The sequence below is a fragment of the Branchiostoma floridae genome, chromosome 1, assembly GCF_000003815.2.
Source record: "Branchiostoma floridae strain S238N-H82 chromosome 1, Bfl_VNyyK, whole genome shotgun sequence".
Lineage (NCBI taxonomy): Eukaryota > Metazoa > Chordata > Leptocardii > Amphioxiformes > Branchiostomatidae > Branchiostoma > Branchiostoma floridae.
Window position 1 is genome coordinate 29,006,683 of NC_049979.1, and position 26,845 is coordinate 29,033,527.

General features: G+C 40.6%; 1 protein-coding gene across 1 annotated transcript in view; it reads right to left on the bottom strand.

Moving 5' to 3' along the window:
* LOC118428981 (potassium voltage-gated channel subfamily H member 1-like) overlaps positions 1-26,845 on the bottom strand; it is a 98,476-nt gene that overhangs the window by 35,467 nt on the left and 36,164 nt on the right. The window contains exons 2-4 of the mRNA XM_035839314.1: positions 9,126-9,249; positions 8,348-8,454; positions 6,253-6,381 (exon numbers count right to left, since the gene is read on the bottom strand). Coding sequence (XP_035695207.1) covers positions 6,253-6,381; positions 8,348-8,454; positions 9,126-9,249 — 360 coding nt within the window. The remainder of the gene's footprint in view (positions 1-6,252; positions 6,382-8,347; positions 8,455-9,125; positions 9,250-26,845) is intronic.

The window sequence follows — 26,845 nt, forward strand, 5'->3', positions numbered from 1 at the left end:
GCGGCTTTCTATGGTAATGCAGCGGAACCTCCAGTGAACCGGTTTTGATATCTCAAAATTACTACTGGATTATTCGTATGGTACATTGTGGACTCTGAGAGTTATGTATCACCGTATATATATATATATATATATATATATATATATATATATATATATGTGTGTGTGTGTGTGTGTGTGTGTGTGTGTGTGTGTGTGTGTGTGTGTGTGTGTGTGTGTGTGTGTCCCGATCATGGTAATGCATATCATGATGTTTCAGTCAGTCATTATTTTTGCTTATTCACCTAAAGACATGAATTACTATAGAACAAACTGTACACTACTAAAAACGGAACCACAGCTTCTGTCCTAATCCTAATATGATGAAAAGTTTTGTACCCTCTACCAGTCCGCCCCCCTCCCCCATACATCAGTCATGTCAACAGCGTCTGTCTCCAGGGTAACGGACTGATGAAGCTGATGTAATTACTCTCTAAGTACTGATTACTGTCATTAACCTTCACGGATCAGGCGGCGACTCGTTTTGTTCAAGGCACTTCAATCAACGGAAGGTGTACATAATCAATTGCAAGGTGATATTTCTAAAGCGTTTTGGCCCAGAGGATTTTTCAAGGTGGTTGACTTTGCTTTTGCTTTGTACAGTTCTATACGTAGAACGAGAGCAGTTCGTTGAGGACGACTAAGGATTAGAGTATATAAGAGGCGCAAGGTAAAAGTTAGGAGATACATAAATCATGTGTGTGTGTTTGTGTGTGTGTGTGTGTGTGTGTGTGTGTGTGTGTGTGTGTGTGTGTGTGTGTGTGTGTGTGCGTGTGTGTGTGTGTGCGTGTGTGTGTTTGTGGTTCCGTATTTTTGTAGTCAGCATAACTCAAGAACCTCTGGATGAATTACGATGATATTTGCTATGTATACTATAGGTAGGTGCAGATAGGGAAGACAAAGGTCAATGTCGATATTGGTCCCCCTGGCATGTGACCTTGGTACTTCACAGAATTTTATTTTATATCTTTTGACCTGGGCGTGCTATGGCCTTCTTGTGTAAACTTGTGTTTCCGGGTATTCGTACGCGTGGTCAGCATAATATTTCGATAGATTGAATTCGTTGGTAGGTGTTGGGAAGACAAAGGTCGATGCCAATTTTGGGCCCCATTGTGGATATCCTTGGTACTGCAACAGACCTTCCGGCTTTTGTATCTGTTATCTTTGAATGCATTGCTGTTGCTGTCTTTTTCCGGAAGATAACTTTTGATGTATGGAAGAAGTGATAGGTTTGTGTCCCCTAGCAGCTGGCTCTGGAAATGCAGGGGCGTTTTTGTCAGAATATTTCAAAGAGGACAACTGAACAAAAAGCAACGACGAATTTCCATGCTATTCGATATGTAAGATAGTCTAGCTGCCACTTCATAAAAGTTCCGGTGTTTTTCCCTGTTAACCATATTTCTTACTTAGTACATGTATATCACATATGAAGGGCAGATTGCACATTAACGCATGTTGAATTTATATCTATAACGTTATGATCGTGATGATACAAAATTACATCTGTGGAAACCCAGGGTTTCTGAGCTATACTCATTGCTTTCTGTCTACCTATGATTTCCTGTGTTACCATTCTATTTCCCCAGGGGATTTCTATTCTAAATGTCAACGTCTTTTATTTCATTTCTACGATCCTTCTGCTCTTGTAAGATCATGGCATTGATAAAACCTCTTACGTGTTGCAACCGACATTCTCGTTCCTTGGAGATGATTCTTTTAGCTGGATGCCGCTATACTAGGCAATTCTGACACAATCAAATGCAGAAGCTTAGTAAGACAGCCTTGTTGCCAAAGAATGGTGTCCATATTTTAGCTAACAATCTTATCTATTCCCAGCCAAAAACTATGTACAATCAACAGCCGAAGTTTCGGTGACCGTCTGTCACCTTTCTTAGGGCAATACTCACTGGTACTATTCCGCATTGCAGGTGAGGTGTCGCTTCTGACAATGCAGTTCCAAACGCAAAGAATTGTTATACAGTGATGCTGTCCCAAACGTAATCTGTTGTCATATACACGGTGATAATAATTGTCATGTATACAAAAATAAGTACTGTCCAACGGAAATAAATTGGGGATTGCTATTAGCGACAACTTAGCTGCAATATGGAATAGTACCAGCTCAGTATTGCCCTGAAGAAGGTGACAGACGGTCACCGAAAGGTCGACTGTTGGTTGTGGATAGTTCCTTGTGTAATAAAGAACATCGTACCAGTCATTTTCAACCTGGTTATTCACAGTTCCATATTTTTTATTTTTCAAAACTAAGAGGTTCACTATGTCGTCTCCATGTAACCTCAACACGTGTAACGTCTAACCATTCCGAAACTGTATCTGTATCTGTATCTATATAGCCGGTATAACCGCCCTTCGGCGTAACACACCAGCTTCGCAGGCACGCGGTGCAGCAGCAGCTGGTTATAGAAGAAGAACTTTATTGCACGACAACTGTAGAGGATACAATGTTTGGCAACTTGTACATACAATACATACAGAACAGAACACTACATGAGTTACTAGTATTTAAAAATCTAAGAGACTAATCTATTTTACACATGGTATATAATATTTACAATCAGGCTATCATTATGTGCTGGTTCATGATAGTATAATATTGTCACGTTTTTTAAATGAGTTATATATAAATTGACCGACATAGGCAGATATATCAGCAGGACATGATAGTAACATATTGAACATTTCTGTCTTGGTAGGTGGTAACATAGTATCAGATTTGCATTTAATAGACTGTAACATTTTTTGTCTCTCTCTATCATAAGTTGGACAATCCATTATAAAGTGGGATTCATTTTCAATATTATCTTACACTGAACGATCCGTCACACCTAACTTTTGCACATCTATCTGCAAGCGTTCTTTAAAACTATCCAGAGAAGATGCCCCTACGAAACTGGACATTCGATCAATTATGCTCCTTGTTTCTATTTCTATACATGGAGTCAAACGCATTGGACAGGTCAGTGAAGTTCAATAGATACACCGGTACGTAATGTAAAGTTCGTTTGGGTGCTTCGGACAGTTTTTAAAAAAAAGGCTGTTAACACTGAATAGCTCTCTCTGGTATCTTCATTACAGTTGGGAAAAGGGTGTTCACTGACCTGTAGTAACCTTTAACTCATTGCGGTCATTCACTCACAAATCTTCACCGCACTTCGATAAGGATGAAGCTAAGAAATCGATAAGACGCAGATGAGAAACGAGAAAGTGACTGAGACCGCTGTCTTGACCAGTTTGTGGTCTTTTCGATCAATGCTTACTGCTCTATAGTGGCTCTCGTTGCAGGAAGATATGTGGCACGAACGACTCTATGGTCAAATGATGAAGGGATGTTCACTGCAAAAACTGGAGTGGAGAGGTAGATTTTTCAGTGTGAAAAATGCAAATCACAACTTCTTACAACTCGTATTTTCCTAGAACTATAATAGAGTGGAGCTTGTTACCATCAAGTACTCTAAGAGCATCCTCACAATATTGAAGAATGCTTGCAGTCCAATGTGCAAAGGTTAGGTGTGACAGGTTGTGCCGCCTGTCCAGACCTACGAATCAGGTAGGTCATGCCAAAGGGCTGTCATACTGGCTACACAGTTACAGATACAGAAACTCCAACCTCCTTGATAAAGTCGGACCCTGTATTCATAAAGGCCAACATTGAGAGATCGATGGACATGTATACCAAAGGTCATAGCTTGTTGTATCCAGTGGTGACCCCGGGGTGACTGGGACGCCAGATTGCCTCATCTGTTACACCTGTGGTTGTTTCTTCTACTGTCAGCTTCATTTTTCATCGTTTCTAGCAGGTAACTTGGGCTGCATCCCTGACCCTTTCTTTACAAGAGTTTTCTGTCTTCCATAAGCTTCTATGCGTTTATACCACACTGACGTAATCATAGTTAAAGATGACATCCGCCAGCGCATTGATTTTTGCCTGTTCTCAACCCAAAAAACTGTGGCTACATGTAACCCAATAGCACCCTGGTCAATCAGAATTTTATGCTTGCCAGAGGATCTGTTCTCCAGGGTAAGGGGGCACTCGGTCGGAGCATGGGGCCACAGCGACAATGCCCCCCCCCCCACTTTAAACAAGATAAGCAAAAAAACAAAAACATTATTGAAATGGCGATTATTGTCTCTTACAGTCTTACTGGAGGTGAACATAAGACAAACCAAGCCTGGGAAAGAATGGACTAGATTTTTAGTCCTATGGACTTAGCAGCATTTTTCTGTTAGATTTTTTTTTTTCACTCGCCCTCGCGCTTTGTCTTGGAGTCTCCAGATGATGTCATCCTTGAAATTAAGTCAATGTGACCATAGGTCTAGGAACTCATCTACGAAAAGGTTCAACGAATCCACATCGCATCATTCACGATGAGCAGACCAACTTGAACATTCTATGTCAAGCGTGGAGACTTGCAGGAAGGATTAACTCCAAGGGAGAGCGTTCTGGTTCTACAGATAATATTTTTCTGAATCTAAAGAATAATTTTATTGACAATTTGACATTGGTATTGACTTTGGACTTACAACAGGTACATTATATTCGGCAGCAATATTCTCATAACCCCTCGACTACCAGATATTATATCACGAACAAGCATTGGACAAACTTCGAACGGGGCGATGTTACGACATACTTGGTAAGTTTTGCGGCAATATATCTATGCATACTTGTCTGTCAATTTATAAACTTAGCAATTTCATTATCCAATTGACTTTGACCTCTGTCAATAATCACCCCATTGAAACCCATCACAAAAATTTGTGACGTTTTGAAATCTAGGGCTGATGTGTAAAGTGTGTGTGTGAATATTTTCTCTTCAATTTGCAGTCTTGACAAATTGACGCTCCTCTTGCTTCGAGCCGAAAATCGACCCAATGTTTCCCGTAGGAACAGAAACGTAAGGTCGCCATTTTGATTATGCATCATGAAAATGCGGTTGTAGGGTTTCATGTCTTGTTGTTGTTACAACTATGCCACTAGGAAAAACATATTGTTTTGCTGGTGTGTTCTTTTTATTTCTTCTTCTGCCAGTAGCCAATCAGAGCTGAGAACCGCGTCACGATATTAGCTGTATATTGTAAATATGAAAGGTTTTATCTCAAACACAACACTATAGGGCGAGCCTAATGATATAGCATTGTGTGCGAATAGCTTGCTAAAAAGCTACAGGGAAAACATTCTGCATTTTGCAGTCCGACAAAACCTATTGAAGATTATTGCATTTGGAGTTAAATTATTTTGATGCTTCATAATAGTATATGTTCATTAGACTTTGGCATGGCCAAGAGGCTTTTTTCATACATTGCAATTCTATTGTACCAGACATTATGGCCTCAAACAAAATCGACTGAAGAATGAAATGGTCTTTGTATTTGAGTTTGCTTTGTATTTGAGACTGCATTTGAAGTTAGATCCTTTGATACCGTTAAAAACGTTAATTAGACTTTGCAATGTCCATTCCATCCCTCGCAATTCTATTGTAACAGAAATTATGGCCTGAGACCAAATAGAAGAATGAAATGGTCATTGAAGTTTGCTTTTCGTTTGAGATTGCATTTTCATTTTTTTCATACTAAAACACGTTAATTAGACCTTGCAATGTCCAAGAGGCCTATTCTATACCTTGCAATTCTATACTTCAGTAATAGTCCATTGTAAGAGAAATTATGGCCTGAGAAAAAAAATAGAAGATTAAAATGTTCCTGAGTTTGCTCGGGGTCACCTTACGTATACGTATACAAATTGCTTGTTGTTAATAAAAGCCTCGATACGTTCTCCTCCATAGAATGTTGATGTTAATTTTCTATACACGCATCCTCCTAATTAATAAAGTGTTGTCCTTCATCTAAACAGTACCTCAGTGTATCATCGAGCACTAGATGTAAGTTGTGACCTTCTCGAGGCGTTACTATTACCTTCCGGGTATATGTTTTTGGGTGAGTGCATTTGTGCCCGTCTGTCTGTCTGTCTGTCTGTCTGTCTGTCTGTCTGTCTGTCTGTCTGTCTGTCTGTCTGTCTGCCTGTCTGTCTGTCTGTCTGTCTGTCTGTCAAATTACAGAATCCAGAGATTCTTAAGTTATGCTGACCACTCATACCTGGAAGACACGAACACAAACAAACACACACGCGCGCGAGCAGGTAAGCCAAAACCAATACCTCCTCTTTCAAGCATAAAATAAACCAGTGTGACTTACCATTGGTCTCGGCGTCGTCTATCGGTTGCTTGAGAAGAGTAATGTCCTTGAAGGTACAGAGGAACAGTACCACCTTGTCCTTCTCGTTTTTGATGGGCGCCACGTGAAGTAGAAACCATAGTGGCGTTCCTAGGTGGGACACAATGAACACAACTTGTCAATGTCAGGACTGGTGACACTAGTTCACCTTTATCCGTAGCGTTACCTATATCCGTTCAACAGTTGTATTTAGGAACAGGTTAGTAAGGGATATCAAGTCGACTTAAGGTGGTTTCAATTTGTGATCTAAAAACATTGCAGCTTGAAAATACCGTCCGTCGACTTCATATCCCTGATTTTGAATACAAGGGATAATAGGTTACCCCGCGGATAAAGGTGAATCAGCGTTATATACTACATACTTATATACTACATACACTTTCTACTCGCATTCGAGTTCCTAGACTATACGAGTCAGAATGTCCACGAAAATAAGGGGTCTCCTAACAGCGTCTGAAGTCAAGCAGCTTATGATTTGTACCTCAGAACCAATTGTGTAAATGGTAGGCTAGACTCAACATATTGACTTATTCATATCTATATAGTCAAATATGTAAGCAATGCATCTGTATACAATTGTCTGTTTATATGTAGTATATGTAGTTGTAATAGACCTTAGGAATGTCGCTGTATTTTTTGTTATAAAGATTTCCTATCAACTGGTCATAAAGTACGATGTCTTACAAGCTTATGTCGTTACATTATGTCGTAGGAAATTGAGTTTCGTTAAAAATATCCACTTATTTTGTAACTAACTTTACGTTTCACCGTTTCCGTCAAACTGTATATATACTGGGTCTGGGAGGGGGCCAGAGTCATAGACAGGGAAGAAAACAGGCGGATCCGGTAGATCAAGGAGGCAGTCTGGATAAGAAAGTCAACCCCAGTGATGAACCGGGACGAGGGGGGATACAAACTTGGCCACGTTTGGGATAGTGTTCTCTCCGCAAAAGCGCCACCTACATCAGCTACATATAGCGGCGAGAAGCAGAACTCCAGTCAGAAGAGTCTGAGGAAGATGTCTGATAGACACCAAAACGTAAGCACAGTAAGTATAACCTGGTTGTGTACAAGAATTCTCCTATATCCTGCACATATACCAATTTGAGCACCGCATCTATAGGTAAAATATTTAATAATTCCAGTGTAATAATTGCCTAACACTGTGCGAGCCTCGCGTTCCACGGTCAATTTATCCCTGCGTGCGGGACCGAAATCCGGAACGACGCCAAACGTACTCAAAACGTATCATCCGAGGATGATTCTATTTACTGTGACACATGTGGAGAGATAACGGTGTCTGAGAATTGTATCCGTCAGCGTGAGTGGGAATATCATTGTATCAGATTGATCGAGAATATTGTCTTGTCATGCAGTGGTACATTTGGCATTTCCCTCCATATGGTTGCAGATAGTCAGTGAAAGGTAACACTTGGTAAGGCCTAGGAATAAAACGTTGTGTTTCCAATTACTCGACCGACACTAGCACAAACCTGAGAACCCTAGCTTTTTTGGGTCATCCTCTGGCAAAAGGCAGAAAACTTTCGATCTAAAATCTTGGTGACGAAGTTCAAAACACTTTCTGTAACGGTTACACTACGCTAACGGTTTAATGCTTTGATTATTTGATGTTAGAATGTGTAATAAACATTGTGCGTCTTTGTGCAATGTATAATGTTAATAATGTTATATGTACAATGTATATAATATTAATCTGTATTATCACAATAGGATGCCGAAAAATACCCGTACCTGATGTATTTCAGATTTCACATTGCTTAATTAAGCAGTGTTTATGACGGTTATCCATCTAGGTAAACAATATTTAAAGGGCATATCAATCTCGGAGATTTACTGCCAGACGTTTCGAATGATATCCATTACTTTTCTTCAGCGACACTAGAATATAATGATATTGTTATGCTGTATTTGTTGGCTTAATCTGGCTGAGATCTAAAGAAAAGGGAGAATCCCTACCTACCAACCCTAGGTTTTACAGGACCGGAACCGAAAAAACACAATTATTTTCCTAGGCCTAAGATAAAAAGACACGTACTGTTTTTCTTGTACATGAGGATTTCCACTTGTGCCGTGTCCTGAACCTCCAGCGTCTCCTCGATCTTTTTAACGGTTTCCTTGTCGGTGAGTTCTCCGTGCATAAATCTGTTCAGAGAGAAACAAAGGGGGGAGGGGGCATAGATGTCAAAACGAAATCTTCACATGTAGAACAAGTAGCTTACTACAACAGTCGTCAATACCTCCTCCCACTCGGACGACGCTCTTACCGCGCTCTTTCTGCGATCTAAGAGTTGATAGATCGCTCAAAGAATTGTTATGGAAAAAGACAACGAATCGTTTTAACCCATTGTGTATTTTGTTACCTTTTCGAATTCAGTCACACTTTTACATCCTATATGATGTACTCAGTATCAAATCAAAGGTTACACACATCCGGTTTAGGTCGCTGTGAGAGCACAGCGCGATCACCGTCAAGTAAAAATGGGGGGGGGGGGTAATTGAAAGTAAATATCATCAAACATAAACTATGCAAATCAGGGTCTCATTTGCATAAATCATCATAAAATAACAGTATAGCAATCTTTACTAAAATAGAATTTCAAGACTTTGACAAACTTGTGATATTTGGTTACTACACAAGATCATCGACTGATGTAGTAGATGCAAATGAGGATGTTAATTGCAACAAAAATCCTTTATGATACGTATTTCGTAAAGGTAAGTATCATTCGGCGAAGGTAGGGAGTCGTGGAACTCTAATTTCTTTCTAATTCGCACACGGATATAGGTTACCCCGCGGATAAAGGTGAACTAACCTGCACGTGCAGCTCTTCTGCATGACCTCAGCACGAGAATATCCGGACAGTTTGGAGAAGCCTTCATTGCAGTACACTATCGGCCAGTCCACGATAGACGCATTTGCCAACAAGAAGCTGCTATCTGCAAAGACAACAAGAACAAAAATTCAATGGACCAGAAAGGCAACATTTTTGAGAAAATACAGGAAGATTCCCTTCCAATAATTTTCCTTTTGTCAAGCTACTCACACACAATTTTGTACAATTTGGCTCGCCCCAGAGGCGTAACCAAAAACATAAGAGGAAGAAGAAGAAGAAGAAAGAAGAAGAACGCACTAGTAAAACAACATGTTTTCCCTATCGGGAAATATTCGCGAACACCGAAGTTGATTGTTCGTTTGTTTGTTTGTTTGTTTGTATTGTACACCTGATGAACATGGCGCTACACACCAGGTTTGTACTGAACAACTGCATATCCGAGCAGACTTTAATTGATCCAATCACAACAGTAAGGACCACTATCCATTTCGACAAGTGTGGTGGGTTCTTTAACGTGCTCTAGGTGTGGCTGTCGTCAAACACGAGACCTTAATTTAGCGTCGACTGCCCTAAACCGAAGCTAGGTACTCAGGCTTTAAGTAAGGTGCCTTTTCAAGGGCACAACGTCGGGGGCATACTAGTATCAGGGGACAGGCCAAGAACCTCTGAGCCAAACACCATAGCATTACGCCAAGTGACGCCACTAATGCTAAACGTTTAATATGGGGCCTGTATGCCTGATCATTATGAAATTTTAGAGGATGCTTCCTGAGTTCATATGACTGAAGCACACACGTGATCTCTCTTGATGAAACTGTGCCGTCGTCAACAACTGCCTCTTCTGAATCTCCTATTTTTGTGTAAACAACGGATGGTGTAGCAAAGATGGCAAGTCGAGCACACTCCACACTTACGCGAGTGGGTGGAGTCTTTGACTTGCATTTTGGTAGCTGGTGAGTTCGTTCCCCGGCCGAGTCATACCAAAGACATTGTAACGCTATATGCTGCTTTCCCTGCTTAGCACTCAGCATTTGGAGTGTGAGCACTAGCCCCCTTGCTGTAATGATTGCACAAAAGCTGTGTGGTACACTGAAACGGAGATAGGCGCCGCACTATACACCATCTGGTGCGGGAAGGACTTAAACTTTAAATTTTAAGCAATTCCAAGGAAAACCTGCAAATCTTTCTGTGGCAAGGGACATGGTATTTTTGAACTGCCAGTAAAGAAATTCAAAACAAACTTTCGTTAAAACCAGTGTCTTGACGCATTTCAAATTTACGTTGGTAAACTCTATTTGTTGGATTACTTCGATCTGTTCTTTCTTCAGGATGGTATCCAACAAATGAAATACAACATATTTTCTTATGCCTAATTCCAAACAACTGTTCAAATCTTTCGTCAAGCATCTGCTCATGTACAGAACGTGACGCGGGTGACGTAGGCAAGCACTCGTCAGTGAAACCCTTCATCAAATGACTCGGTAGTGTTCCCTCCATCAAATGATTCTGTCAGAAACTGTACTGTCGAAGTTCGCGCAGGGTATGGGCTGTTAAGTGAGTACAGAGGTAACACGAGTTTGGAGATCTCATACCTCCATGACATTCGTAGGTTTTTAAAAATATCTTGTTTGACCTTTTCTAATAGATTAGGTTAAGAAAGTTGTAAATAGCGGGATTTGTTTTAGATAATGGTTTTCTCCTATATTCAACATATTCTATCAAAATCTTATCGGCAGAATTCCAGTTCATGATGAATTTTGCAAATAGCGCTTACATAATCTATGCATAGTGAAGTACACCTTTACCTACCTAACTATAACTTCTACATGTCATAAGTATGAATTCACCATCATTTACTACCAAGGAAAACTGAATCATTACTTCGGAGGACATTTAATCATTGTGTACAATTATTGTTGCAACGTCGGCTGTTGCGCAAGTATGCACAATGCCTTATATACCCTTCCATCATTATATGCTCAACTTATTATGTGTTGTCACCAGATAACGGATGACTGGTATTTAGCTTTCTAATACTTTGACAGAAATGCTCTTTACAGGCTCTTCAAGAAGTCTCACTCGTGTATAAGGAGCTCAGTTGAAATATATAAAGGGGATTTGAGTCAGTTTCCTTTGAGTGGTGTTTGTGCATACTTTTAGATCAACCAAGCCTTACCCAAGGCTAGTCTTAGATCCAGGAAGTCCATATATAAACCATTTCCTTTATCGGACTGTTATCACAGCTTACATTAACCTATATTTTCTGTTTCACTGATGCTAGGAGAGAATGTAGGGTCTGTAGCTAATCCACAATAACCCACTATTGATCATAGATAATAAAGACTGATAAACATGACTATAAAATGTCTTGATGATTATTTTCAAACGGCATCCGCCATTTTTCATCAGCTCAGAATACGCTCGTTCGTCATTCCCAGCACGCATGCGCATCGACAGGAATTGTGGGTAATATTTCGAAGGTAAAGGACCATGACTTGTAAACAGTTTCTCTTTCGTTGTCTGATTAGCATGACACTCTCTAGACGTGTTTCGTTTTGTCTCAGGATCCCTCACCTTTGACATATTACCCATAATACCTGTCGCTGCGCATATGTATTACGAATGGCGAACGAGCTTATATAGACGGGCACCACCTTGAAGCTAATTCTTCGGTAGTGCATTTCATTTCAATGTAAATGGATGTAATCGCAAACGTTTAGAATTAGAGGGGTTGTTTTCTTGACTATGAACAGCGGTCTGGAAACAAGGGTTTGCATAATGCCTTACGCTACACATTTATTGTGAAACAATGTCTAGGAAATGGCAATAAAGAGTTCTAAAAATACAGCCTATTATGTATACGGAATAAACTAAACTTTTTAAACTAAAAGAAGAAAGACTGAGTTGCATTTCTCGGCACTCCCGATCTAGCTCGAGATTTACTTGTAGAATCTGTGGCTTTGAGGCGTTATAGGCGTCTGTGAAAGTAGGTTGTGCAGAGGTAGGGTATTTACTGTTTCATAACTGATGGCGTCTTTCGAACGTGTTTCGTGCATTTGTCATGTCTGTACTCAACGAGTGGCAATAATCTGATACTTTATCTTCCTGACCAATATCCACAAAAGTGACACAGAGTTACTTACAACTTTTCTGAAGACTATGTACATATCATACATACTGTATGTATAAATGTATACTGTATACTATTGAGTAGGATTTGGCGTAGGAAAGATAAGATCTGATCGCTTCCGGGGACTGACTGAAATGCACTTAGATACGGCGGATGGAAACGTTTTATTTTTTATCTATATCCTTCTGCCGTTGCTGGGAGCGGTTGGATTGGTACGTGATGGGTCCATCTGTGCCCCAACGTTACTTTCGATTAAGATATGTCTGCCAGCTGTCTTTCTGGAAATGGGACTTCTAAGTACTGGCTCGGTCTTAAATCAAGTGGCACTTTCGCTGAGCGTCACACTGCTGGCATTACAATGAGAGCCATATGCGGTTTGACAGAAGTTGAATGACACATCTGCGTGCACTTAGAAAACACACTTTCCTCCTTCGCTACTTTACAATCTACTGAAACATATTTGTAGAAGTCATCTATGCTTAACTCTGTATTTGTGTGTGCGTGTGTCTGTGTGTTCATGTGTATGTGTGTGTGTCTGTGTTTGTGTGTTTGTGTGTGTTTGTGTGTGTGCATGTGTGTGTGTATGTGTGTGGGTGTATGTGTGTGTTTAAGTGTGTGTGCGCGTATGTGTGTGCGCACGCGCGCGTGTGTGTGTATATGTGTGTGTTTAAGTGTGTATGCGCGTGTGTGTGTGCGCACGCGCGCGCGTGTGTGTGTATGTGTGTGCTGAAACATATTTGTAGAAGCCATATTTGTTTAACTCCATAAAAAAATGGAGACTTTGTTTTTGGTGTGTGGTTAAATCAAGTAGCACTGTCGCTGAGCGTCACACTGCTGGCATTACAAGGAGAGCCATATGCGGTTTGACAGAAGTTGAATGACACATCTGTGTGCACTTAGAAAACACACTTTCCTCCTGCGCTACTTTACCATCCACTAAAACATATTTGTAAAAGTCATCTTTGCTTACCTCCGTTGTTGTGTGTGTGTGTGTGTGTGTGTGTGTTTGTGTGTTTGTGTGTGTGTGTATATGTGTGTGTGTGTATATGTGTGTGTGTGTGTGTGTGTGTGTATGTGTGTCTGTTTGTGTGTGTGCGCGCGTGTATCTGCGTGTGTCCGTGCGTGCGTGCGTGATAAGTAGACTTAATACAACACTGAGTAAAGTAGCTGTTACATGTGTTTTGTATAACATGACTGACCGTTGGCATACTTCAGTCTCGTAAGACAATGTATAGCATATGTAGCCCAATTAGAATCATTATCGTATTCAACCAAAAGATCTGTTTCTATCACCGTGCTAATTTTAGATATGAGCACCGATTATCAAACATGCGTCATGCCTTCACGTTACCTTAATGTTAGGGTATCATGCCGTTTGATTTTTGACGACCTAAAACTTTTAAATTTGCCATGGCAAGGTATGATTCTCTCACGCTTCAGTTGAACCGACAAATAGTGATTTACGTTACTTCACCTTTATCTGCGGTGTGACCTTTATCTGGTGTTGTTTAAAACAAATATATTTTAAATAGCTGCGATATTTTGAAAATATTCCATTTTGAAACCGTCGACCGTTGAACTGAATTGATCCCTGAATGTTTTGTTTTTTAAACAACAGATATTATGTTACGTTACCCCACGGATAAAGGTGAAATAAGGTTTTAGGCAACTCCCAAAGGAAATGATCAAAGCAACGCACCATGTTATTCCTAAGCTAGAAAGACAAAATGCAATTGCTCAGATGATCCACTGATCACCCGATCTTTATGTCATTCACCGACGGTCTGTCGGAAATCAACCAACCATTGGAGGGTTGTGTGGGTTGTGTGGGTATTTGATTCAAAGGCCAGAGGTACTGGGTTCGAATTCGGTCATGCTACCGACCCTGTGCCCTTGGACATGACACTACCCAACTCTACCCAGGTGTAAACGAATGCGTACTTGACTTCGGCTGGGGAGGTAAAAGGCGGTACAAGGAGAGGGTTGGGCTCCACCTTCCAATACCGTGGCCTAGACATAGTGGATAACAACCCCACTGCCACTACGGCTTAGAACAGGCTACCTTTGCCTTCTGTCTGCATCTGTATCTGTATCTACATAGCCGGCATAACCGCCCTTCGGCGTAACACACCAGCTTCGTAGGCTGGACGTCCTAACCTAATATCTATCTGCAAGTATCCTTAAAACTATCCTGCGAAGATGCCCCTGCTGTGCTTTGTGATAACAAATTCCACTCTACGGTGGTTCTTGGAAAATACGAATTTTTGAACACATCAATCCTAGGCTGGTGACTCTTGTACTTGAAAGCATGACTATTACTTGTTCTTTTGAGCTGATATTTTTCTCCATAGTATGTGGCATTAAGGTACTAACTTGAGTGCAGTGCCACGTTGTCCTTGTCTGTCTTAATCAAAGGATATATGGGATATATTTTAAAAACAACCATCGTGACCATTTGATCACAGCGTGGGCGTTGCAAAGAAAAATTGTACATTCCCTAATGTGCCATCATGTTGTTTGGGGACAAAATAGGTAATCACACCGGGACTGTCGTAACTTTCAATCACGTTACGTGTCCCACTAAGGCCACAGCAAGTAAATTTTATGGATGACATCCGCGTGCTCATTGATTTTCGCCTCATTTCAGAAAAAAAAACAAGAATTTTTCTTTTTCTTCAGGGATGGTCAGATAAACCAAAATGGGTAAATCGGTTGTCTTGTAACCTAATAAAATGTATTTAGAATTGACACTAGAGAGGTAGCCTTGACTGTAGTTGCAGAAGTGAAACTTGCTGGATACATTTAAAAGTGGCACCAATATGGAAGCCATGAGTGTAGTTGCCAACATGGTTGGTGATACCAGACTACCACACTAGGGTCACTTTTACTATACTAGTGCATTTATATACAGAAATGAATGCCTTGTTGGTTTTTATGCCCTATTTTGTCACGTCAATTGTTGTTACAACGTTTAACGTTTATGTTGTCTACTTTGAAAATTTGCCATCATGTTTTTGTATACCCATCTTGTTTTTTTCGCCCTCTCTCATTATTTTAGCAGTCTGTAGAAGATGTAGAGTAAAGTAGAGAATGGCATCCATAAAATTTACTTGTTGTGGCCTAATGAGATTTCTTAATGATATCCGGAAATACCAATCAGAGTATGCAGAACCTGCTCCAACTATAGTTGATGAAGACCGGAAAGCTATACCGAATCACATATATACGAACATCTCCAATGATATCACATTTGGATGCGGAGGCAACGTCTCATTTATTGCTGGAATCATATATTATATATGAATTACGGGGACGTCGAGACGGTAGCAGCTGCCCATTTGTAACGGGGATTTTGTTTAAGGGCACGTCAACTTGTCCTCCGGTGAACTCACTTAGAGGCATTCCATGTCGATATATCAAGGTCCTGAATGTAGGTTTTGAGATCGTCTGAATAGGTGGTGGGTATGCATACTAGCCAGGATTTATAGTGTTTAGGTATGTAATGCACACCTTTGAGTTTAGAACCACATTGTTAACACCCCAATCTCTATCTGACTATGCATTTGTCTATCTATATAAACATACGTAAATACACCACACACACACACACACACACTCACACACACACACACACACACACACACACACACACACACACACACACACACACACACATTTATTAATACTTATAATGTTTAGAATATTAGTATAGTTTCGTGTGGGATATGGTTCTTTAAATATATTTTCTTTGTTTGCCCCATTGATCTCGATTTTGTTCTGTCATGTCCACCGCATTAAACAGGTGCATTGAGCTACAGGAACATTCCTAGGAAATCGCAGTGTTGGCTCTAAAAATCCTGCAAAGTGCCTTGGTTGAAGCGTGCTCAGAACACGCAAACAGTAGTAGTTGCAGTTGTTGATATATCACCGAGGCAACTAGAGTGCCAACATATATCATTTGGTATCAGATCTAGACATTTACAACCAGGATAAATGAAAGCGAGTGAAAAACCTAACTCTGGTTTCAAAATACCCAAAGCTAATACCCGTAGCTTCGTAGGTAATGGCGGTAGCTCATGATCATGTGGTAAGAGTACCTAGATCATGGGAAAGGAAACAAGACTTGGACGCGACAAAAAGATGTCTCACTTGAGTTCTTGGTTTCTGCTTTATAATGAAACATGAGCAGAATAAGGCAATGTTATTGTCTTCCCAAAAATAAATTTTCAATTTTTTTCCGGAGTTAGATTGTCATTCCTGATTTATCATATCGCCTATTTATTTTCATATTAATTTCATGCACTAAGCTTTTATAAAAAGGCCCTTCCTCAAAAATGCCCTCGTACCTGGCTAAATTGGTAGTTTAACCTTCCATTGTTTTTCTTATCAATGAATTAAGAAAGAATGGAACTGTAACGACTTACGGCCTCAAAAAGGCAATAAAACAACAATTTTCTTCTTCCTGGCCTTTGTATGTGGTACTCTTAGAATACGAACTTAAGTGCAGTGGCAGATTGTCTGCCTTAGGGAAAAATAAAACACATATGTACATGGATTTCCGACAGCACAGACAAGCAATTGATTCTCTCAACCTCCTTGATTCTCTAAATCCGTTTTTCCCTAAGTACTTAAGCCGTTCCGATTTCACATACTTTGTCCCTAATTTCTTGTAAGCCTATTGGACAAAGCTGGACATGCAATACGGCTTACCAGAACCGCAAATCAATCTTTAGAGAGCTCCAGTTTTCCGTCCAAAGCACCTCTTTACTCTGTGATCTTCTACCGCTCTTGACTGTCCAATACAATTAGCACTTCAACCAATGAGAGAATGGCAATCATCCACATAGCTAATGAGAGGGTGGCTGCGAGTCGGTCATGTCTTTGAATGTTTATTTTTTTTGCTTTTCACGTATTTACCTTGTGATCTTCCACAGCTCCTGACTGTCCATCACAATTAGCAGTTGAGCCAATGGGAAAATAGCGATTAATCGTATATCCAATGAGAGAGTGGCTGCGAGTCCGTGATAGATTTGTATGTTTATGTTTTTCCTTGCACCACAGCTCTTGACTGTCCATCACAATTAGCAGTTTGACCAATGGGAGAATGTCAATAGATCGTTTCGCCAATGAGAGAGCAGCTTCGACTTCGATTTGCATGTTTGTGGTTTTTCTTTTTTGCATTTCTATTTTTTGACGGAGGTGGGCGGGACTATAAAGTGATGGATGCAAGACTTTACATACTTGTAATGCCTTTCCCAGTTAGGCGAGAAATATTTACCTAACCGCTCAATCATAACCGACATACTCAAGTTAGCAACCTAACCTTTCTCTGAAATAACTCGCAAAACTAATATTATGATCACGACGCCACTAAAGCCATGCCGTCCGGTAGGATTTCACGTCGTTCGACTCTGGACGGGAGAAACCCCAGAGGAAGACGCCAAACTGTCCGCCATAATCTTGACTGATGGCGCGAGCTGAAATGGCTGGATGAAGTACGTTACTGAGGGAACTCATCTTAGAAATCCAACCATTGATCAAGCATCTCCCGTGGCTGTCAGTGGGCATAGTTATCCGCCGACTTTCCCTGTGCCATCTCTGGGCTTCTAGAAAATCCATCATGCGAGACGGAGGACGGCAAGGCAATGTTTGAAACACTTAGGCGTTTTGGCAGAGTTTCAGAACTCAAGGATTTCACATCCTCCAAACAGTCGTAAAATACTGGCCGAATGGGCTGCATCGTTGTCGACTGTGGTCAGTGCGAGGAATATCAACTAGATGTATATACCTGCGAATAAGTTTGTTTACATAGTACGTAACGTTAGTTTACCTTTCTCCGTGGGGTAACCTACAAGTATTTCCGTTGTTAAACGGGGTATTTAGAGATATCAAGTCGACGAACGGTGATTTCAAACTGCACTATTTTGAAGATATTCAATGTTTTCAAACAACAACGAGAATGGGTTACCCCACGGATAAAGGTGAACTAATAATGTTACTTCCTAAACGAAATAATTGGTAGGGATGTACGGTCTTGATGGTCTATACTTCAAGCAAAGGTATAAGTGGTTATCTTAAACAGAAAAATACTCCAAATTCATCAAATCCTTCTTGTTATTCTCCTTTAATGACAGACACACAAATGCCCCCTGCAAATCCTAAAACCCCCCACGGGGCCCAAACCTACACAAAGAGCTATATGCCACTATAAAACCAGGACCACAGCATGTCCGGAACATGAGATACCAAAACCATTACTTCTCTTGCAGTACTTCGGGGCGCCGTTATCAAAACTGACCTTTATTTTCCTGACCCCTTCTCCTCTACCGAATGTCATCAGAATCTATCGACAGCTTCTAGAGTTATGCTGTTCACAGACAGACAAACAAACGAGACGTAAAACGTAACCTTCTTAGCGAAGGCAATAAAAGGTGTTTGTGTGGGAACACTTTGTAGTCTTCTGCTTCGTGATATATCTGGGGTTCATTCGATGTCATATCTATTTTCAAGATGTAAACAACAAAGGGACAAAGGAACCATAGACGAATCAGTAAGAGCTTCGTATATTTCCTGAGCCAACGTTCGTAACGTAGCCATGTATCTTCCTATAGCCCATGAATGTTTATGTGTTATCGACTTAGAGCCCCTTCACTACCTGTCCCCTTTGGCTTCATCTGTCTTCAAGATGGACCACGGCGCATCACCTTACCAAGTATTCAATACTTTTAGTATCTTAAATGAAAGTCTTGGGCAGACCGTGAGAAGTAATACAGAGCATTTATTTCCCGAGGGAAGGTCTCATCGATTTTAAGAGGCACCTCTGGCTATCGAGCGTTCTTATTTTCATATCCTGAGAATCTTGTGTATCTCTCGGTGGAGATATGGTGGTGTCTCGGCAGCCAGCGTAGCTTCAAACCTCACAGAAAAACGTGACCTGAAAGAGAGATCGTGGGCAAGCTTTTTGATTGCGTTCTACTTCTGACCAATGCGTTCATCTGTTACCACTGACTTTAAATTCGTTAAATAGAATTTATTCATAAATCTGTCTATGTATTGCTTGGACTGATATTCAGCCAAGGTTGCCCTGTTATTGAAGGCTAGCATCAGCGTAGACCAGAACGGATAGGGTTTTGGCTAGCACAGACATTAAGATTACAGGGGGTTCTTTAAGAAAAGAAAAATAAAACAAAAGAAAACTACCCTCCTTTTAACATCCCAGAACCCATAAATTTCGGAAAATTGGGATCCTTCGTCTTCCTTTCTGTAAGAAAAAGGAGTCAAACCCAATAAGTTACATTCTACAAACGATGTAGAGTTTGCCATTGTTTGTTATTTTATGTCACTTGCAATGAACGTAGTACGTTACATTTGATGTGCTTGAGTCGTGGCTCTCCTCGTACACTGGACCTCCGTCACGAAAGAATTGGTCAATTGTGTCTTTTGAAACAAAAATACTGCATATCAGCTAAACCGCAATATGACACAAATTTTTCTCCCTCTTCGCATTTCTGCTAGATCACTTCGCAAACTTCTAGCATTGCTGGCTTTGAGTTTTTGCCAAAGCTCTGATTCGCTAGCATGTGGCAGCATTGAAGAACATTGGCAGATTTTGAAAACCGAGAATCAGCGCTCTCACAAAAGAAAAGCCTGGTGAGTGCTGTTAGAAGTCTAGCGAGGACGACTACATGACATGAACTTTATTGCTCGACATTTGTACATGGCACAAAGTATGGCAACGACTGTTACACAAAGTACAAAATAGGTGTATGGAATAAGACATAACAAGAAGGGCTAACAAGTCTTTGATATAATGTTACAATCGAGTTAGGCTAATCATGAGTTTCATTACTCTCAAGCAAAGCAGATACATTTGATACATTTGCCTATCTTTGCATTATGGGAATTGTGGCATCCAAAGATATGTGTCTGTAGCATCTGTACAAATCTGTCTGTAGCATCGAATCTCTTGAAATCTGCTGTACTGGATTCGAGAAATGTGAATAGTTCATTACGTAAAATAGCGTATCTAGAACATTCCGTTAAAAAGTGAAATTCATCTTCAATATGCTTTGGACAGAAAGGGCAAACATGTTTGCGCATTTTTGCCGTCCAAGCACGTATAGGGGTAGCTCCGACTTTCAAAATGACATGGATTGAATACAGTCGTGATGTCATCCAATCAGCGACAAGTGGCCGGGAATACCGTTGATGACGATGGTCGTGCTGATAAAATTGTAGCGAACGAATTGTGACCTTGGATTCGGGTGACGAGAATGCAACGCGCTAGTTCGCCTTTATCCTTTAGACGAGACATAGACCTTTATCCGTGGGCTAACCTATATCCGTTGCTTTAAAAAAAGGCCATTCGGGAATATGAAGGCGACAGACAATGGTTTCAAACTATTTAACTGCAATATGTTGAAAATATTGCAATTTAAGACCATCGTCCGTTTAATTGATATCCCGAATACCTTGGTTTTAAAGCAACGGATATAGGTTACCCCGTGGATAAAGGTGACCCAGCATTCTGAGCATCATTGGCATCTGTCATATCGGTACAATGCTATCATCACGTACATGCTACGGTGCAAAACAACCATGGAACATGGTCCTCTATATTACACGCTCACGTAACGCATTGGAGGTTGCAGCACAGAGACTCCAGTATTTAGAGTAAAGTTACCAGCAGAAACTGAACAAACTTTCTTGTAAACTCGGTGTGAACAGGCCTAAAGAACAGAGGACTAGAGGCAGAAGAGCAAGAAAACTAAGAGCTAAGGGAACACAACCTTGTTTCCCGTAGGCCTTACTATCCTTGCCAAATTTTCATACCCTATAGTTGATAACATTTTAGCGATTTTACCAATGCCTTCAATCAAGCTTAAATTCTATGACGATACTAACACATATAACGTTATCTACATATATATATATAACGTGACACAATATAGATGCTATTTGGATTGCTAAAATCTCTCTGTTTTATGATACGATTTTAATGCCTTGTATTTCTAAATAGTATTACATCAATTCGGCCTATTGGCTGCAACAGTTGGGTTGGACACTCTGTGTTTTTTCTCGAATAAATCATAGATAAATTTCTCAGTTTTAAGTCAATTCAGTGGCAGGGATAGTTGTAAATATAAGATAAATGCCCTTCAGGACGAAATTTCATAATATTCTTTAAGTAGATTTGCACACTGATACGACTGACAACCTATTTTTGGTTTGTTCTGTAATAGGATAGTCTCAGAAGATCCTATCTGTCACGATGAGACCATATTATCCTGGTAAGAACTTATATAAGTCTATTTCAATTGCATTATTCTAGGTGCATTTAGGTTAAGTGCCGCTAAGATAATTGAGGCTATCTGCATTTACTTTGAAGGTCGAAGTACTTGTTGAGCACCCAGCACAATTCGACACCGGTACTTAATACTGGTACATTCTTTGAGCACTCTCGAGTTGGTAATTTTCTACATACGGATCGTTTCGTCTTGTCTATTGAGATAGCTCCTTTATAATTTGAGTGTCGGATTTGCATGAGGTAATGCGGAGATCGCGAGTACAAATAACATGACCCAAATACCATACTGAGATATATATTCTCTAAAAGATAGGTACAAATAATGTTGCAAATCTAGTAATAACTCCTACTTATCTGTCATTTTTCACCACTTACAACAAATCCAGCGCATTTCTGCCTGATTTGAAAAGAAAAAGAAACTAGAGTTCCACGACCCCATACAGTAATCAATTATGTTCCCTCACGAGATGTTCAAAGTGTCAGAAAATTAATACCAAGAATGGGAAGACATGTCGTGTGTGCCAGCCTTAATATTAAGTGTAGTTGCTAATATTGTCACTTTGTACACTTACTGAACACAGGAATAGCTTGTCGGTTGTGATACCATGCATCAATTCCTGTTACTACGCTCATGATGTCTATTTTGAAAATGCAAACATCTTTTGCAAACATATTTTTTCTCATATCGTTATGTTTTTAGCTCTCGCATTAGATTTATATTCTGCAGGCGATGTCTTCCATGAAATGTATTTGCTGTAAAAATTATTGAGTTGGATGGTCACTGACAAAGAGTGGCCGCCATCCAAGACTGGTCAATATGGGCTGCTGTCCAACGCCTGGCGGTTGTTTTGATGGCATACCAACTATCAAAGATTAAACTGTCCAATAATTCAAGGGGGCGGTCAAGTGGCCTTCTGAAGATATCCAATATAGATTATGTCCACAAGCCGGGTGACATATGTACTCATTGGTGTCGAGTTAAGAAGGCGACTATAGCTACGCCAAAGGACCAGGGTCACACTACACAAAAACAGTCCGGGAATTTCTGGGGGCTGACGCATCACAGTCCAACAGCTGGCAACCTTGGAAGATAGAAGAAGGTGAAAAAATTGATGGCATTGCTGCCCCTACGGTCGGTGAGGCTATGAGACCGGTGAGGTGAGGTGACACATCAACGAAACCAAAGAAAGCCTTTCTTCTTTGTGAAAATTGACATTTCCAAGTCGTGTACATGAATGTTAACGTCCGGTGTGCCCGATCCTTGATATTGCCGTAAATTCCTGGGCACGGCCGGGACATGTCAAGTTTTAGGGGTGTGCTAGGGTCCATAAATTCCCGGAAATTTGAGTTTTCGATAACAACATACATGTACCACTCGATACCAATTAATTGATTACCACAGTTCTTAGAAAACAAATATTGGCTTCTGCTGGAAGCAAGCACTGCAGACAACATACAAGGTCCCCGATCGAAGAACCAACGGATAGGGGCGGCATGTAACCTTTGATGGTACAAGAGATCATTATTTCTTTATTTCAACATATAACAACACGTCATGAAAACACACTCAAACTCATGGCTTAGGTTAGCATCGTCATCAAAACAAAGGGCAATACGAAAGGACGTGCATTGAAACAAATACAGATAAGTAAAGCACAAGAATAATGTTGTAATATGATATAAACCATATAGTAACAAAAATTAACATGACATGTAGGAAAGATGAAATTCATATCCAATAATTTGTAAGCAGGTGTTCCAAATCAGACTGATAAAATGAAAGATTGGTAACTTCAATCTTTTGGTTTTTCTTTTATGAATAATTGAAAACACTGTAAAAGTTTGCCATTTGAATCCGATTGAAATGATAAACTAGTGCATTATCAGGAAGAACGTTGTAGTAAGTAACAAATCCAACCAGTTTTTCTCCTAAATTGCTGCAGTCTGAGGTACGGTATTGGGTGTAGTTGGGGCAGTACAAAAGATAATACATTCTCAAGGATGGCCACAGGTGCAACTTCGACTAGTTACTAAGCCATTATTTGTTGTTGAGCAGTCATAATGTACTCTCCATACTTGATAAATTCGTTCTGTTTCCACCATACCTTTAAACTATGTGTATGGGCAATTACGATTTTAAGGCTGCCAACAACACCAACAAAAAAGAAAAGAGCTATCTACCACTCATGACCATAGCATGTCCAGAACACGATATATCAAAAACCGAAGTTCCGTTGCAGTGCTAGGGGACCCAAAAGCTAATCATTTCTTTCAATTACACATACACTATGATACAGACAAAGAGTGAGAAGACAGGGAAAGAGAGAGAGAGCTAGAGACTATTCAAAACATAATCTTCTGCGAATTCAATTTAACGTTACGTAATTAAAGCATCGGCTCCTGCCACCTCAAGGACAACCTTAAAGGCGTGGGATGATTGAAGCCGTATTGATCCCAAGCCAAGGAAGCTTTTGTAAACCATTGAAAGACAAAAAGTTGCTTGTCAGCATTGTTTCACTTGCAAGTGCAGCGATAGGCACAAAACCACCACGACAGCCTTGCTAAGAAGAGTTCCAAGACCTCACGCCTCCGTTGTTTAATGGTAGTAATTTACGTTTTGACTAGCAAAACATGTGTTTGGCCTGTCACTTCCTGTCATTACGGTGAAAGGTTTTAGCATTACATGTGTTCGTTCATCACTTCCTGTCAATACGGTGAACGTGACTAGAATATAGAAAACGTTCTACCACTTCCTGCCAGCCTGCAGGTTAACGAATTTTGAAGGCCAAGTCGACCGTTACAACATTCCAGTCTCCGTTTCCACCATCTCCCCCCTCACACCCTGTATTTACAGTAGAGTGCTAAGGCCATACGAGAATACCAAAAAACGAAACCTTTCTTACACGAAGGCACTCACCTTGTTTGAAAGGTTTGCCAGATACACTGATACGCACGCAAAATATTGTTTATATAGTTGTTGGCTTGTCTTACAACTGAGATTTCAGTGCAACGTTCTTCGTGACTACGTTAGCTTTGATCAGTGAAATGGAGAACGCAGCTCGGTATCTCTAACTCTTTGATGTGTTTGATGTGTTATAACGCCTGCGTGAACCTCTGTTAAAGCGTAAGTGCCTGATTTCTACTGTGACTCCCAGTTTCCATACATGACTTCGTCAGACAATGTTTTCAAAGTCAGTAGAATTCTTTTCTCTCTCTCTCTCTCTGTCTGTATATGTATATGTATATGTGTATGTGTGTATGTATTTGCCGTGTGTGTGCGTGCATGTGTGTGTGTGTGTGTGTGTGTGTGTGTGTGTGTGTGTGTGTGTGTGTGTGTGGTGTATGAGTGTGCTTGCGTTTGTGCGTGTGTGTGTGTGTGTGTGTGTGTGTGTGTGTGTGCGCATATGTGTTTCAATGTTCGAGTACTTGAGTTTGTGTTCATCCAGGAATCTGCGTGCTGATGTAACGTTAATGATTTTCAGTTTCCCGACCCCCTAACGTCTAAACATAACGTGCTACAAACTTGCTCATATTCTGACATCTTTTGAGCTCACTCTAAGCAATCAATACGCACCTGCTTTTCTTTTGCTGACTTAATTTCCTTCGCGTTCCATCAGGTCTTAGCGGCTAGGGCATAAGAGCCTCTGTCGCAAAGTAATTTATTATCGACCTGGCGAGACTTGAAAGACGATAGCATCAAGGGAAATCAAGGGGTCAGGGGTCATCAAGATGGCCGCCTTGCTGCGGGCTCTTTGTCAGCAAAATTTGGCACAGAGCTCGTCCGTCTGTATTAACGAACTTAGGTACGAGGCCCTCTTGGGGAACTTGAAGCCGAGGATTTGGGCATGTGGGACTAATGGATTGCTGCTGTGAAACATTCTGGGAACTTTGCATGTCATTCGGCTCAAGGCAAATGCGCAGGAGAACGGCTCCGCTGAGATATGCAATAACCTCGTCTTTACCTGTATCAAAGGATTGGGAATAAACAATTTAGCAACCGCGCTGCACGATTTCCCTCTCCATCAAGACATGTAACCAACTTTTAAAAAACACCACCACTGGCGCCTGAATAATGCAAAAGAGCTCTGAGCAAAGTACATGGTAATCATCAAATATGAGATAACACCAGGTCCCATGGAAACATATCCTCTTAACAGCATTGCGGTGTAGTGGAACAGACCGTGCCTTGTGCAAGACAACCTGGCCGCAGGCAACGTAGGAAATGCGATTTAGTCGTCATGACAGCCATCATGGTGTATGGCGTGGTGAGAGAGAATAAATAGCCTGCAACCTTCTCCTTGTTATCAACGTCCGGGACAGCGAGTGTTGTGAAACTAGCTTCTCACGACGTTTTCTATTAAGCTATTAAAGGGGCATTCCATTCCAGAAGGGAGTATTGTTTTGCAATAGATAATGTGTCAATGAATACATAATCAGTCGAATTTTGTGGAATTCAACTTGGGATGAATTACGTGATGTGTGTTTTATAAAACAATAATGACACTCACTAAACCCATGCAGACCCTACCCATGCATTCCCTATACGCATAGACACTTTGTTTATCGTACACATTTTCGGAATAAATGAGGTACGCTAATCACACCGAGAAGGCAAATTGCTCATAAGATAGCAAAGAATACAAGAACAAGACGAGATTTCTTAGCGAACCTGAAATGAGTTTTGTAACCTTACCTAAAAGTTTTGCATTGTATTCAGCCATAGGATTAATTCAATTAGAGGGTACTTGGGGAGTTTAGTAGAACATTGAATGCTTTTGAGGCATGTGGAGCAACTGGGTACTTTATCGTATAATGTGAAGTAGTATGCAGTTATCACTTCCTAAAATTGATATCTATCGGAAAATAACACTCCCGTGTGGAGTGGAATGCCCCTTTAAGTTTCTCATTGGGTCGTGCCTGTTGTTGAAAGGCATTGGCTAACAGACACGAACATGTCACCGATCTGTCGCCAACAGGCGCTAATTTGTTGCCTAAGATATTGGATTTAAAAAGAAATCGCAATCGGTAAAATATCGCAAATTGGCCCGAACTAGTCACCAAAAGGTTGTGACCACTGCGAATTGTACATCTGTTTTTGTTTCGGTGGTAACACTTGGAGCCGAAACTGAGGATGTGACATTCCGGGCATGGCCATTTTGTTTGTAGGGGTCACTTATTTTACCCTTGTTTAGTGTAAACGCAAAGTTACCGCAATAAGTTTTCAACAACATGCGTGGCACGGTAGAGACACTCCCTTGAGCT